This window comes from Zea mays, chromosome 7 (genome assembly GCF_902167145.1).
Source record: "Zea mays cultivar B73 chromosome 7, Zm-B73-REFERENCE-NAM-5.0, whole genome shotgun sequence".
NCBI classification, from domain to species: domain Eukaryota; kingdom Viridiplantae; phylum Streptophyta; class Magnoliopsida; order Poales; family Poaceae; genus Zea; species Zea mays.
This window is the reverse complement of record NC_050102.1, coordinates 14,628,024-14,643,662: the sequence shown is the minus strand read 5'-3', so window position 1 is coordinate 14,643,662 and position 15,639 is coordinate 14,628,024. Positions and strand designations below refer to the sequence as shown.

Here is a 15,639-nt window from a genome sequence, read left to right as displayed (position 1 = left end):
CAGGCTACCTTTGCATTAAATGCTTCTGCGACTTGGTCGGTCGGTGCGGTGATTTAGTCAAGGTTGCTTCTTAGCGAAGGCAGGGCCTCGGGCGAGCCGGAAATATGTTCGCCGTTGGAGGGGGGCCTCGGGCGAGACGGAAATCCTCCGGAGTCGGCTGCCCTTGTCCGAGGCTAGGCTCGAGCGAGGCGTGATCGAGTCGCTCGAATGGACTGATCCCTGACTTAATCGCACCCATCAGGCCTTTGCAGCTTTATGCTGATGGGGGTTACCAGCTGAGAATTAGTAGTCTTGAGGGTACCCCTAATTATGGTCCCCGACAGTTCTATACTGCTGTCTTCCTCATCCATTTCTGCTTCCTCTGCTGTAACTACTACTAGTTCTTAGTTGAATCAATACCTATTGTGAGTAGGTCGCTGACTGGTAGCCGCCTCGGGCGTGGCGGGATGGACCGTGGAGGACGACGTCCTCCTCGCCATCGAGGTAATCTAACCCGCCCTGCCTAGACCCGATCATCATCCCTCCCCCCCCTCTCGAAAACCCCGCGAACTACGCAGGAACGCTACGCCCTCACGCGCTGCTCCTGCCGGCGCAGAATTTTGGTCCTGTGTTCCACTAACTTCCCGCCCCGCTCCGGCCGGCGGCCGCCTTCCCTGGGCCGAGCGCCACCGTCCCAGGATAGTCCGCTATCGTCGTCTCCATCGCGTTCGATTCGTGGTTCGTCTGATTTCAGTATTGCTGAATTTTGGGTTCGCATTGCCGCCCCGTCGCTTGTGTGGCTTTGGATTTGATTGCTCGGCGAAAATTTGAGAATACGATCGTCCCCTCCGCCCGCAACACTCATCTAAGTGAAGATTTCCTGTAGATTATTTGGGCTTCTGTTTTACGCGGGGGCACCTGGGTTGCTGAACCGCTGCCTTATACGAGTGTCCTGTTGGTTCGCGTTATTCGCGCTCTGTAATTGATAAATTTGCGTCGTTGCTTGCTGCAGTGCTGCTAAATCCCGGGTCTGATTTATGTTACTCAGTAGCCTAGCTACTGGATTTAGTGTCTTGAGCTTCCGTACAGAGGATTTAAGATCCTTGTTCAACAATGTGGCAAGTTGGCAACATACCTGAATTCATGTTTGTAGAAGTGAACAACGTAGGAACACAACTTTAACACCTGAGGTCGATTCAGTTCACTGAAATGATCAACTTATCCTGTCTGTCCCATTCCTACCACATTTCATGCTATTTTTCCAGCTTGTAACTTTCAGGAACGGGTTAGGCCATTCTCAATGGGAGTTTCATACTCATTAAATACGGTGACACATCATCATACTTGGTGACATGACAATTCATTTAAGAGGGGAGATATAGAGAGTTTTATGGGAGATGGTAGAGTTTCACGAGGATGAAACTCTGCATACACGGTTACCTAGTTTAAATCTGATGTGGCAGCATTGAAAACAGTGCATTGAAACTCATTATTAAGAATGACATGGTTACTTCTGAAACAATTATTCTCCTGTAGTTGCATTTAATAATTAGATACATCAAAAGGTTGAGCAGTTATTGATGTCCCTATTTGATACATTAGAGAAGTGTTTTGGTACTGACATGTTTGATTTAGGGTCTGTTTAGGTCGCATGTGCTAAACTGCTATTGGATGTTAAAGTTTAGCACTTCAGTTTGGGTCTCCAAGTGCTAAAGTTTAGCTAAAAGTGTAGTGCTAAACTTTAGCTAATATGCCTGGGCCTTCGAGGAGTGCGTAAGGGCGAATAGAGGAGCAGCGCAGCCTGGGACAGGGACCTGAGCGCGTATGGTGGAGAAGAGCGAGAGTGAGAAACATGAGCAAGATCACCGTCGACCAGGGTGACCGAGGTAATCGCCGCACAGGGAGATTGTATTTCCTTCGATGTCTAATTACACGCTACTGCTTCCCCTTTATAGATCAGGGTCGGCACCAACTGATAAGAGATAAACATGCTTAACAACTCCCTGGTATTATCTAGCTAACAACTCCCTGCTATTATATAGCAAACAACCCAACTATTATTTAGCTAATCCTTATCTGCTGGAACTTAAGAGTTATCTGCTGGAGCCGAGCTGCTGGCTTCACCGCCCCTGGTCTGGGTCCGGTACTCCCTCTGCTGCCTCCTAGTGTAGGTCTTCCCCACAAATGCATCTGCAACATTTCTCCCCTCCCGGAGAAACAAGTCGTCCGTGACCTGTATAGCTGGATACCGTAGTTGGAAATCCTCTAGCTGAACCTAGGATGCTTCTGCTGCTGGACGACCCACCCAGTGAACTAACACTTCCCACACGCCTCTGTTAAGCCTTGCCTTGGATACCTTCTCAGGTGTAGGTACCTCCCTGCCATGTAACAGATCTGGAAGAGGCACCACCTCATCTGGCAACTGCCCAATAATTTTTTATAGTGACACATGAAAAACATCATGATTTTTGCCTTCGGAGGGAGTTGCAATTTATAAGATACGTCCCCCACTAGCTGTGTAGCCTTGTAGGGCCCAAAGAAACGAGGTCCCAACTTGGATGTAGATGCTGGTGTCACGCCCACGGCTGACCTTTGCTGTAACCGGAGCCACACCCAATCCCCAACCTGGAATTTCACCTCCCGCTGAGTCTGGTCTTGGTACTGCTTCATTGTGACTTGGGCTTGGACCAGTCTCTCCTTGATTTCTGCTAAGAACTCATCCCGATCGTGAAGCTAGTCATCCACCGTAGCTACTCGCGCTTTCCCCGGCTGGTAAGGTAGTAATGGCGGGGGGTCACGCCCATAGACTACCCGGAAGGGTGAACACTTGATGCCAGTTTGATATGAAGAATTATAGCTGTACTCCGCCCATGGCAGCCACTGGAGCCAAGTCTTCGGCCTGTCACCTGCTAAGTAGCGCAGGTACATCAATATCACTCTGTTTGTGACCTCCGATTGACCATCTGTTTGTGGGTGAAATGCGGAACTCATCTGCAGCTTTACTCCTGCCATCCGAAACAGTTCTGTCCAAAAGTTGCTGGTAAATACCACATCTCGGTCACTCACTATCGAACAGGGCATGCCATGTAATCTGACAATATTGTCAAAAAATGCCATGCTACTGAAGCTGCTGAATAAGGGTGACCCAGGGGAATGAAGTGAGCAAATTTGGAGAAACGATCAACCACCGTGAGGATAACCGATTTACCCCCCACCTTTGGAAACCCTTCCCCGAAGTCCATGGAGATATCACTCCATACTTCAGAGGGAACTGGCGGTGGCTGTAATAGCCCAGCAGGGTGAAGATGTTTGGACTTATTTCTTTGGCAGACTGCACAGCCCCGAACAAATTTTTGTACCCGTCTCCTGATATGGGTATTGTGGAATGAGCTCCTCCATCTATGCAAGGTCTTCTCTACTCCCTCATGACTTGCTGCATGGGCAGCTATCAGCAACTGATCCCACACACTTGAATTATCTGTAACGAAGACTCTGCCCCGGCATACCAACAATCCATCTCTTTCAGCCCATCCTTCTCCTGCAGTTCCTGCCGCCAAATGTGTCTTTAGTTCCTGGACTTGTGGATCTATCAATGCTTCCTTCCTGAGTGTATCAAAGACTTCTAGAGTTGGGGTGGACAACAGATTCACTGCTGCTGCTGGTTCTTCATCCCTTCTTGATAAGGCGTCAGCCGTTCCGTTCATCTTCCCTGGCCTATATCCACCTCCATGTCATACCCAAATAGTTTGCTGACCCATGTGTGCTGTGGTATTGTGGATAAGCGCTGGTCCAGTATGTATTGCAAACTGAAGTGATCAGTCCTCACTGTGAACGCTCACCCCCACAAATATGGCCGCCAATTGCGGACTGCTTTGACAAGTCCAATCAGTTCTCTCTCATATGCCGAAAGTTTCTGGTGATGTGGTGCCACAGCTCTACTGAAATATGCCACTGCCCTTGCACCTTGGTGGAGAACTGCCCCAAACCCTGAACCTGACGTGTCGCAGTAAACCACAAATCTTTTGCTGAAATCCGTAATCTGCAGCAAGGGATCAGTCATGAGTGTCTGTTTGAGTGCGAGGAATGCCTCTGTTGATGCTTCAGACCACTGGAATGCTTCCTTCTTCAATAGGGCAGTTAGTGGTGCAACGATGTTGCCACAACTTGCAATGAATTTCCGGTAATATCCTGTGAGCCCTAGTTAGTACTAAGGAGGATATGGCCATCGATAGTACTGGTGTAGGGGTGGTGTATTCTTTCTGTTAGTATGGATCAGTCTGTATATGTGCGGGTTTGGCCGCCATAAGGCCTTGTTCGATTATTTACATTCCATTTGTATTGGAGGGGATTGAGATGTATTGATGTGGATTTTGACTTACTATGGGTTTAAACCGACTCAATCCCACCCAATCCACATGAATTAGTGTTAGAGTGTGTGTTCCTATATCTCTACTACTATTAAGCGTGTAGTGTAGGCGTCCACCACACAGAGTGGTGCACGTTCTGCCGGTCGTATCTGCCATCTACGAGCGGTCGCCCCGCTCACCTTCCATCGACGGGGCCGCCCCACCCACCGCCATCCCTGCTCCCCGCCATCAACGCTCGCCCGGATGTTGCTCGCCCGGATGGTGTGGCACGCCCCTACACCATGCCCCCACCCATCTCTCCCACGCATGCCCGCGCCCGCGAATCTCGCTCGTGCCCCCCTCGCACCCAGCCCTCCGAGATCCTCTCTGGTGCCCCGACCGCTCCGTCCTCGCCAAGGTCGTCACCTACCAGGTCCGCAAGATCTCCTCAGGCATGCCCCAGGGAGTCCTCAACCTATCGTACAAGCTCAGCGAGGTCACCCAGACGGCGGGTGCCAACGGCTACACCCCCACCTAGATCGCCGCGTACCCACCGCCCTCCGGTAAGGCCGGCACATACGCTCCTCTTGTCGCCTACCTGCCTCCAGCAGCCGACCAAGAAGAAGAAGAACTTTGGAATGGGGCTAGGGGCCAGGCTGTTGGGAGGCGCCGTCGGGGGCCTCCTGATCGGGGGAACGACATCAGGAGAAGCCCTCCGAACACGATGGCCAATGCCGCCCGCCTCACGGCCACGGCCGACCTTGCCATGACACCCGCCGGTCGCCGCCGCGCTGCGTCGTCTTCCGCCGTCGTGGCTTCCTCCTCCTCTCTCTCTCTCTCTCCTGGAGACAGCGCTGGCCTTCTAAGAGCTTCCTCTCACGGGCATGGGGACTAGGGTGGCGCTAATGCGATGCAGCGCTGCTGCGGCCGCGCAACGTGACTGCATATTATAATGTGTGTGTGTGTGGGGGGGGGGGAAGTAGCACTGTAGCAGCAGGATTTGTGTCAGTCAGTCGCTGCTGCGGTATTCAGTATTCTTGCTTCTTGTTCTGTTCCTGGCCGCCTCTGGGGGCATTCTTTTGCTTTGGCCGATTCTGCTGTGCTTTTGAAGGACCTGTAATGGAGGGGCCGAGGGGGCAGAGTAGAACCAAAGCAAGCTGCTGAGCCATGCTTGCTTTTTATTGCACTTTGCTTTTTTTGGGTTATGCCATGTTGTTTTCCTGCCTTTCCCTTTCAATCCCTCGCTTCTTCTTGTGAAGAGAACTAGAGAAGGGTAAAATGACAGTGGATTAAAAAAGAGTTTTGGGAGGCATTGTTATCTGATCGCCCTTGTTCTCCCTCAAGTACACTCCTATTGGAATGCGCCGGCCTTCGATTTGTAGAGCAGCGCTCTGTGATGAGTGGTGATGTGATACCGCGCATCCGAGAGACAAGTTCTTTGGTCTTGAATCTGACTTTGTGATTTCTTTTGCTTTATACGCAATCTGATTGTTAGGACGAAATCAAATTATGCATTTTATATCTGAAATGTTGCATGTTATTGTAAATACTCCTATGATATGATACTGGAAGCGTGACATTATATGAATGGCACACAGTTTCCTTTTGTTCAGATTTGCGCCTGCTTTCAAAGTTTCTGAATGCCACAATTTATTTGCGATTGTGCTTCTATTGGTAAGCCATATCCGTTTTGGATGTTATAGAGGCTTCTATATGTTCTCTGCAGGTTCAGTTAGAACTTAGAACCCACAATACACTAGGCTTTTGCAAGCAACCAAAGATATTCTCAGAAAGGAAGGTTTACCAGGATCCGCCTTGCCTTGAATACTTCTTGGCTTATGTCATATTGACCATTTGGGCGATTGAGAAACAGACTAATACAGCCACTGTTGCTCTTGCACTTGCATGCCTCTATATAATAGGCTAAACTAAACAACATTGTACATGATATGGTACTTTTGCACTTGCACTGTGTCTTCTTGATGGGTAGAACCGTAGAATCCTGCCCTATAGTCCAGAACTAGAAGAATTCTAATTTTTCCTTTTAGTAATCCATGTAGATTTGAGCTTTGTTTGGTAAGAAATGCATTTGGATTTTCCACAAATTCCAGTCTTTCACATACCCATCTACTTGCTATCCTGCTACTGGACGAGGTGGCATCGCACGGGCACGAATAGTTTCATATATGCCTATGCATTTTTTACAGACTTTGTGTGAGAATATTATTCTCACTTTCTTTGCTTTCTGTTTTTACTCATATATAGGCAAACTGAAGTGGAATATTTGATGCACACCTCTTTTGCCTCAGATTTAAAAATCCCTATTTTTAATCATTTTGCGAGGAAAACTCTAGATTTAAAATGCTCCAATTCTTGAGAGTTTGCTATGTGGTTAACATAGATACTCGCATATATTTTATAGCTTGAAAGAATTGTGCTCTAGATTTCATGGCTCTTCTTCATAACTGTTACCTGATTTTTATGATTCCTGGCAAATCTATGTATGATTGCTGACTCTACCTCACGATGGGCTGAGGCATTGTGTGAGATTTCATGGAGTTTGGTACGCTACTCATCTTCTGTCCTCAAATCGGTGTCTTTTAAAATAAGTAAATAACAGATAGCATATTATTTATAATGTGTTTTAAAATGTCCCAGCTTATTTCAATGATGCTCAGCGCCAGGCTACCAATGATGCTGGTAGGATTGAAGGGCTTGTGGTTATGAGGATTATCAATGAGCCCACTGCTGCGGCCTTGTCATATGGAATGAACAGCAAGGAGGGCCTTGTCGGTGAAGTGTGTTCGTGCCGGAGAGCGTGGAGTGCGAGGCCTCATGACGCGAAGCAAGTTCGGTCTGCTCGTGCATGTCACCCGTCGCGGTAAGTCCTCACTGATCCTCTCCCACCAGTCCACCAGCATGCTTCTCCTACTCACTGCTCCTCCCTTGCAACCTTGCCGACGACCCTGTTGGCGAAGTGCGCGTGTGCCGGAGAGCGAGGAGGAGTGCAAGGCCTCACGACGCGCTGCCAGGTCCGTGCTGCTCGTGCGCGTCACCCATTGCTGGTAAGTCCTCACTGCTCCTCCCTTCCCAAGTCTTTGCTGCGCGTGTGCATTAGTTGTTTTCGAGTGCATGCTCAACTGGAATGCCTCTGCTCTACTTTGGTTCAACAGTTGAAATCCATCCCACCCCAATGTTTCCAAGTAGAGTAACAGATATCCGATCTCGGAATGAGGATAGTGACTGGGCCATGGGAATTTGATCGAGAAAGAAAGGGAAAGGTAGAGATAGTGGGGACAATCGATTTAATTGTAGCTGGAACATTTCTAAAGGTATTAGTAGGTGACTTGCTGCAGCAAACTTGAACACACAAGCAACAAACATATGCTTCAGGTCCTTGATGCTACCAACAGGTTTGCAATCCTATGTTTACAAATTTCACCTATGCATCTACTCGTCTGACTGTATAATTTTTGTTTTTAGAATTTGTAGCAGCTAAAAATATCATCACTTTGTGCATGGACTGGGCCCATTTTTATATATTTTCAATTCTTTGTTTAATTATTGCAGGTAAACTCTTTTAATACTTTTGTTCACCTAATGGTAGGAACAGATGATATACCACAAATGTTTTCGACCTAACAAAGAGGGCATAGAAAGTAGAAGTTGGTTGCTCCTTTAAAGCATCAGTTTCAAGTAGCCATCAGCTGAAATCTACCATTGCTGAAACAAGGTGAAAAAAATGCAGAATGGACTACTTAGAGATAGCTACACTATCGATGCATCTACATCATTTTGGACTATATGGGACACCATCAGTAATGGTTGATCTTGTCTACTGTGCTTTGGAGTTCCTTTCAACTTTGCTTGGAGCCTTTCATGCCACTGATGGAGTCATATGCCTCTGCCCAGAAATTCAGTTTCTGACTGAACTAAACGGTGGTGGTTTGAATCATCGTGGTTCACTGGTTTTCACAATATTGGGATTCTTGGCAACCATGAGGACATTATGAGATTCTTGGCTACCATGAGGACAAGTTGGTATCCATCTTTTGCATAATCTTTTACTATCTGACGTGCCATTTGGAAAGTGGGGGAAATCTGTGCATCTAAAAATTCAAACATATTTAGCAAATGCATTCTCAAAATATTCACCCAGATGACAATCGCATGCTTTGTACATGGCTAAATTAGCCACTAACTCAGGGTCTTGGTTGCAGATTGTTCAATTACATTTTCTACGTCTATTTCGAAGCGTCGATGGCGGATGTCCGCACACAAAATGCCTTGAAGGGTCTGGAGGTTAGTGCTGTGCCATCTACATACTCTATAGTCTAGGGATGACTCGATATATTTACAATCCTTCTTCTGAAACATAATCAGTATCAAACATCTATTTTAAATAAGTGTTAAGCATGTGTCGAGAGTGTTTGCATCCTTCTCCTAAGTTATTAACCCATGGGTTTATGTGTTTTTACAGGAAGTTGCAAGTTTCCTGCGTGTCCTTGGCTACTATCCGTGCAACACAATAACGATATGAGCTGTTGCGTCACACTGTCTATCTTGGTTGCTCCGCCTTGGAAGACCAGAGTGGGAGATGGTTGCTATTTCTGCTCAAGTTAGCGAGAATAAATACTTTGTTTCGATGGCATATCGGTTGTGGTTCTATTATGACATATATAACATACTGATGTTATTATTACTCACATTATCTATGCTATGTTGAATAATCATGTTTTTAGTTATATTTCTCCTTCAATTCTATTCTTTCGTACTAATTATGTCTTGTAGCGTTAAGCAAGGGCAATATACAAATTGGTTTCAATGATTCATTGCATCATATTACTCCTGTCTTTAAGCAATATAGTTTGGATTCACATTAGCCTTGTAACAAAAGTAATTTCTAAACGTTATTATGATACTCCTAATTGGATTGTTACGCTAGACAATGTGACATACAACTAAGTCATTTGAATTTTGCATGCAGTTGAATAAAAGGTTCCTCTTCCCTTGTTTGGAAGAGATTATGGTCATTATACACTCCCGACTGAATATGAACACTCTTGAAATACATTGCGAAGCTGCAGAGGATCGTCATTAGAATTGCATGAAGGTGCTGATGAGTTCTCTGATGATATATGTAATTTCAAATACATGAACTACAAGAAAGTGTGAATTTAATAAGTGGAGATGCTATAATAATATTACATATTTATAACGTAAATATAATATTAGTATTTTGGTGATATTTTGTCATACGAATTTTACATATTATAGTTATGTATCTATGTTTTATATTAATATTTAATTCCGTCACAATGCACGGGCACTAACTATGGGCACGTATATTTGAGTGCTAGATCATTTCCTATCCAGTTCTGTATCTATGTTTTATATTTCTCGCTCAAAATTGAACCAGTAGTCTTTGCAATTGAGATTTGACCATCGGATTTGGTTTCAGCATGGATGCACTGCCCCACATCATGTGGTTCTAGAGCATATACTGGTCTTGTAGCGCCTAAAAGTTTTAGTAGCATCAAATGTCAAAAATATATCTTCATCTCCAGAAAATATTAGTACATAGGATGAAAATTGTTCAACCTGAAATAATTTATTTCTTCCATCCTTTAGGTTGTATGCGAAACCACTGGATTGAACAATTCGAGAAATCTACAGAGGAAGTCGTGAACAGCTATGCACAAGATTGAGTCTAAGGTCTGTAGACCCTTTACTTCATACAAGGCATGTCATTTCCCCGTAACTTCGATGTAGCTCCTTTAGCCATATAACAATGAAAACCAGCGATCCTGCAATCCTGAAAGGGTGAATTTATGGGAGAAGCATACAACTCCTTTAGCCAATGATTCCAATGAAGCACCACCCTACAAGAATAAGATAGATAAATTAACAGGGTATAAAAATGATACTAATCACATGTAGTAAAAGAAACTTAGCCCCTGTTTGTTTCGGCTTTTCGCAGCTTCTGGCCACCAAAAGCTGCTACGGACTGTCAAACACTCAGCTTTTCAGCCAGCTTCTATAAAATTTGTTTGGGTAAAACCATTCAAAATCAACATAAACATATAATCGGTTGAGTCGTCGCAATAGTAGTAATCCGTCACTTTATAGATCCTGAGCCCCATGGACAACTTTATCTTCCTCCGCACGTAATCCTAATGATACTCAGATTCTCTACACAGCCAGATTCTCCCCACAGCTAGATTCTCGGAAAAGCTGGTCAGAAAAAGCTGAACCAAACAGGCCCTTAATCTTTCCACCGCATCACATATATTTGAGTGCTCCCTCTTTTTTTTATTACAGTCTTTTGATTTCCATTTTATTCAGTGTAAGTGCTCGATGTAGGTATAGGCATCTGATGGAGGACATGTTGTCTCTACTCCCGCATATGAAGGACAACCAGGACAAGGTCGAGTCCAAGCAGAGCAAGGGGAACACGCCGAGCAAGCTGCTTGAGCTCAGGAGTTGCTCCAGCTGCCTTTCTTCGAGGTATAGATATTCTTTACAATATTAAGAAGTTTAAAGCTGTCGAAATGGTATGATCTGTTATAAGAATAACGCTAAAAACATATGTTCTTTCAATTTAAGCGGTATCTTGTGACATGAAGTCTTTTTTGTTTTGCTTGCTTTTATAAGATTTGATTTCACATCCACTTCCTAGTTAACAAACGAGCATGTTTGAGACATTTGTTGGAGTTGCTCTAACACTCATATTTTGTGGAATATTTTGTACGCCGTTGCAATGCACGGGCACATACCTAGTGTATGTTAGTATGTGTAGTTGGGTTGCTGGCCTGAAAGTTGCCTAGAGGGGGGTGAATAGGCGAAACCTGGAAATTATAAACTTTGAACACGCACTTCACCCGGGGTTAGGGTTAGAAACAATTAACAATGAATACAGAGTGCAGAAGATAGCTCTACTTGCTATGAGTTGTTCAATCAATGTGGATAACTTTGGGAGCAAACTCAAAGGGTTGTGAGCAAGTGAACTTTTAGAGAGGGGGAGAGGGAAGAAACAAATCGAATGGTGAAGATCAACAAAAATGAACGCGACGATTTGTTTCCCGAGGTTCGTTCCAATGAACCTACTCCCCATTGAGGAAGCCACAAAGGCCGGGTCTATTTCAACCCTTTCCCTCACTCAATCGGTCACATTTTTATGAAGAACTTCCTGATACATTTTTGATTTTGGAGGATCAGGTCTACACGGTACAGAATTCTCGACATTTTCGGATCAAGTTTTTGTTTTTCATTGGCTTATATGTCGATCCATTGTGTGCTCCCTATGTCAGTAAAAAACTGTTTCGATGTCTCAGTAAATGTGAGGATATAACTTCACTGAATTTATGTGACCTATTAGTTTGTAACCTTCTAACGGGGATTCATGATTACAAAAAGAATAAGTCTAAATTATGTCGGGGATGTATGGACCTACTCTACGTAAGTATAATAGAATATAGCATTTTTTGACTGTTGTGTTCAAATACTGAATGAAGTAAGTGATGTTTTCTATATTTTTTGTCCAGATTCTGGCTGTTGACCATGCGTCGGATGAGGGCGCGATTGTACCAATTGGTTCGCAGCATGATGCACATTTGACCAAACTGATGAATATGGAAAATGACCAACCTTTGTTGCCGGCACCACCAGTTAATCTGGAATCAGCCATCCTTGAGCAAAATGCAAATATGGTGGCTCTCAAGGAAGGCTGTTCTGTGGGAAGTGAGCTGCCACCTGGTCTGCAGGGTAATTTTGGTGGTAACAAAGCAAACACGTGTACTTCAGCACTGCATTCTATTGATGAAGGTGAAGAAATAACTTGTGGTTTCATTAAACATGAGAGGAGTTATGATTTACAGAATTTGACTATGGATAAGTCAATTCAAGTGTCTAATGAAACAAAGTACAAGTTTCTTGCTCATAAGCCCAGAGTAGGCTGTGAAACTGCTATTCAAAACTGTGAGTTGGCTTCTGCATTGCCAGATACAGAATTTCATGGCCCTGTTGCAACCATTTCAACTACGGGTCAATCAGAAGGATCTGACACTGAGATTAATGTTCCAAACTATTCTGACCTAGAAGCACTGGTACATATAGTTATTTTCTTCATTGAGTGTACATAGCTTTACATTCCTTGGTGATTCTGACTTTCTCAAAAAAAAAAAAAAATCCAGATACTTGATCTGGACCTGATTCCATGGGATCAAGAATCTGACTTCATCCAACCAGAAGGTAAATACATATGAACACCTGATATTCCAATGTTCATGTTTGTTAAATATTTTTTTAATTGTCCTGATGTTATCTTTTATGCTCTTAGTGAACCCTAATACTACGTTTTTCTGTTTGTGCTATTGACCTATTGTATGATCAGTTTCAAGGTTTCAGTATCCTGAAAGCAGGAAGGATTTGATAAGATTAGAGAAAGGTGTCTGCTCTTATATGAACCGATCTATCATGTCTAAGGGTGCTTTCGCAATTCTTTATGGCCAACGCACGAAATACTACATAAGAGAGCCCGAGGTAATATTAAGCAATGATATCGTGAATGTTCATTGCATTATACTCCCTAATTTTTTCAAACGCACGTTATTTTAGATTGGCCACATGATAATAGTATGGTTAAAAACTCGACCTGGGGGGGGGTAGGCAGCCTTTGGTATTGCTTTGAACCCGTGTCCCACTCATTAACCATAGATTGAAATTTGCTCACACAGACTGCTATATAGACTATCTAACCAACTTAGCTAGAGATCACATTTTTTATAATAATATCATTACTTTATACTTGTAACCATACTTGACTATCTAATGCAGGTAAGTCTTGGGAGAGAAACAGAAGAAGTACATGTTGATATCGATTTGAGTAAAGAAGGAAAGGCAAACAAAATATCCCGTCGACAGGTACTTGCTTGCCATTTTTATGAGTTAAAAGGTGCAAGACAACCTTGCTTTGATGGAAACATTAATGCAATAACTATAAGGAGGTTCTTATTACGATTTTCAGGAGAAATTTCCCTTTGTGTTAATAAGCTTGGGCTGACTGCTAAGGATTCCATTTTTATTTTCTTGCTTAAGCATGCAGCATGACCTTTACTTAACCATTTCTCTGCTTCTGTACCTGCACTGTCTTTTTTTGTTGACATGGCTATACCCACTTGCCGATTTGGTTTGGCTTGGTGACATGGCTTATAGCCACTTGATGAAATCGTTCTGCTTGGTACTCAGTACTCACAAATCCCAAAGGAACAGGAGGGTGCATACTGCATGCATTCTATTCTGTTCGCTGCCACCAAATTATGATTTACAGTTATTAATGTGCTAGCTTACCTTGTACTTGCAATTCTGTATTTTCGATATGCAGGCAGTTATTAAGATGGACGATGGTGGATCTTTCTACATAAACAATACTGGGAAGTTTTCAATTTTCGTGAATAGCAAAGAAGTACCCTGCAGTAAACGTATAAACTTAATGTCAGACTCATTAATTGAGGTATGGCCTTCCAATCCTTTCTTTGTTCTTACACTAGGAATTCCAAATAACCGCGCTATACTAAATATCCATGCCCTGTTTAATTCTATGTACTGGTTCCTTTTTTTAATCTAACTTCGAACTAGTAGGCTGTAGAGCTATTAATTGTTCATATTTGTATGAAAAATGTGCTTCCATATTGTACCATAAGATTGAAGTAATCAAGCATTCTTAGTCATTCAGATATAGCTGGATGAGAGCATGGTTACTTCACTAGCTACTGTTTCATTTGTGGTTCCTTAGTTCACATCACACATGATATGATATAGGCGCGTAGGAAAACACTAATCAGGAAAGTGAGTTGTAGGTAGAAAGATACAGTAAGCTTTTCTTTTGCAACTCATTGAATATTTGATGCCACTCTGTTGTGAATTAGTCTAGAGTTAAATCAGGATCTGCCATTTGAGATCTCTATTGGTTCATATGTGAAATGAAATGCCACTGGAACCAGAGATAATTTTTTTATTTGGGATTAATAGATAATACTCCATCCATCTCAAAATATAAGCATTTCTAGTTTTGTTCTCAAAATATAACATTTCTAGTTTTGTTTAAGTCAAGCTATTCTAAGTTTGACCAAGTTTATAAAGAAGTTTAGTTACATCTATCACATCAAAGAAGCAAACTATGAAAATATGTCCCAATGAATCTAATGATGTCCATTTGATATCATAAAAATTTATTGTTCTTTTTCTATAAACTTGGTCAAACTTAGGTCATGTTTGGAAGCAACTCAGTTTTTAAGAAACCATTTTTTATTTTTAGTTAGGAGTGACTAGCTTTTTGGTTTTTAAGAAACTGTGAATTCAATTTTTATAAACTGGCATAAACTGGTATTTTTGGAACCACCTCAGTTTCCATAAACCAGTTTCTTAAAAACTGGGTGGTTCCAAACAGGCTCTTAGTATAGTTTGACATAACAAACCCAGAAATTCTTATGTTGGGACGGGAGAAGTAACGTATAGCAATTGGATCTAGGTAATGTAACAATGGTTACTAGTTATGGTTCATTTTGTTAGTTTTAAACTAATGCTTCTACCCTACATATTTCACGGATATAGGGTAAAGGATTCATGTAGCATTTTGACCTCTTGCGAAGTTGTTTTTTTTTTGTTACCGACAGATAAGGAACCTGAAATTCATTTTTCACGTGAACCACGAGGCTGCAAGGCAATACATAGTTCGAAAAAGGAGAGGAAGCTCCCAAGGCGGGATCACGGCGTTTGATTGGAGTCAGAACCCATGAGTAGTTAACGTTATGATCAAGGTTGTTTATAATCTGCGATAGCTACCTCTCTCTTCAAGAAAGTATTGGATAAGCGTAAAGTTATTTATAATTTCCGATAGCTAATATTTCTCTCTTCCAGTTAGCACTGTTATTCCTTTATCTTAGCTCCACTCCACTCCACCCACTATATATATATATATATATATATATATATATATATATATATATATATATATATATATATATATATATATATATATATATATATATATATATATATATATATATATATACGGCGCTGCTAAAATGCACCTGGGTGCATTCTCTATATTGAATGCACCCAGGCGTAAGTCCTGTTTCGCGCGCCTCCCCGCCCTCGCCGCCGCCGCGCGCATCCCTATCCCCGCGCCGCCGCCGTCTCCTCCTTCTTCCTCCGATCCTCTAAACCTATATCCCACCGCCGCCGAGCGCCTCCCTGTCCTCGCGCCGCCGCGCGCCTCTCTGTCTGCGTGCCTCCCTGTCCCCCGCATTAGGTG

General features: G+C 43.2%; 1 protein-coding gene across 41 annotated transcripts; it reads left to right on the top strand.

The window, feature by feature from the left end:
• The first annotated feature begins 375 nt into the window (after positions 1 to 375).
• LOC100279210 (Forkhead-associated (FHA) domain-containing protein) lies at positions 376 to 15,262 on the top strand. 41 transcript variants are annotated; one of them, XM_023300524.2, is made up of 17 exons: positions 376 to 483; positions 7,004 to 7,206; positions 7,304 to 7,390; positions 7,499 to 7,738; positions 8,059 to 8,149; positions 8,238 to 8,362; positions 8,546 to 8,627; positions 8,806 to 8,925; positions 9,313 to 9,438; positions 9,957 to 10,040; positions 10,689 to 10,832; positions 11,870 to 12,430; positions 12,518 to 12,575; positions 12,718 to 12,866; positions 13,161 to 13,247; positions 13,708 to 13,836; positions 14,999 to 15,245. In XM_023300524.2, the coding sequence occupies exons 12-17, from the start codon at positions 11,951 to 11,953 to the stop codon at positions 15,119 to 15,121; spliced, it is 1,026 nt and encodes a 341-aa protein (XP_023156292.1). In that variant the 5' UTR covers positions 376 to 483; positions 7,004 to 7,206; positions 7,304 to 7,390; positions 7,499 to 7,738; positions 8,059 to 8,149; positions 8,238 to 8,362; positions 8,546 to 8,627; positions 8,806 to 8,925; positions 9,313 to 9,438; positions 9,957 to 10,040; positions 10,689 to 10,832; positions 11,870 to 11,950; the 3' UTR covers positions 15,122 to 15,245. The 41 variants fall into 41 exon arrangements, with proteins under 41 accessions (XP_023156292.1, XP_023156291.1, XP_035816407.1 ...); XM_023300523.2 differs by having other exon boundaries at positions 389 to 483; positions 8,238 to 8,366; positions 8,806 to 8,943; XM_035960514.1 differs by having other exon boundaries at positions 389 to 483; positions 7,896 to 8,149; positions 8,238 to 8,366.
• Positions 15,263 to 15,639: the final 377 nt, after the last annotated feature.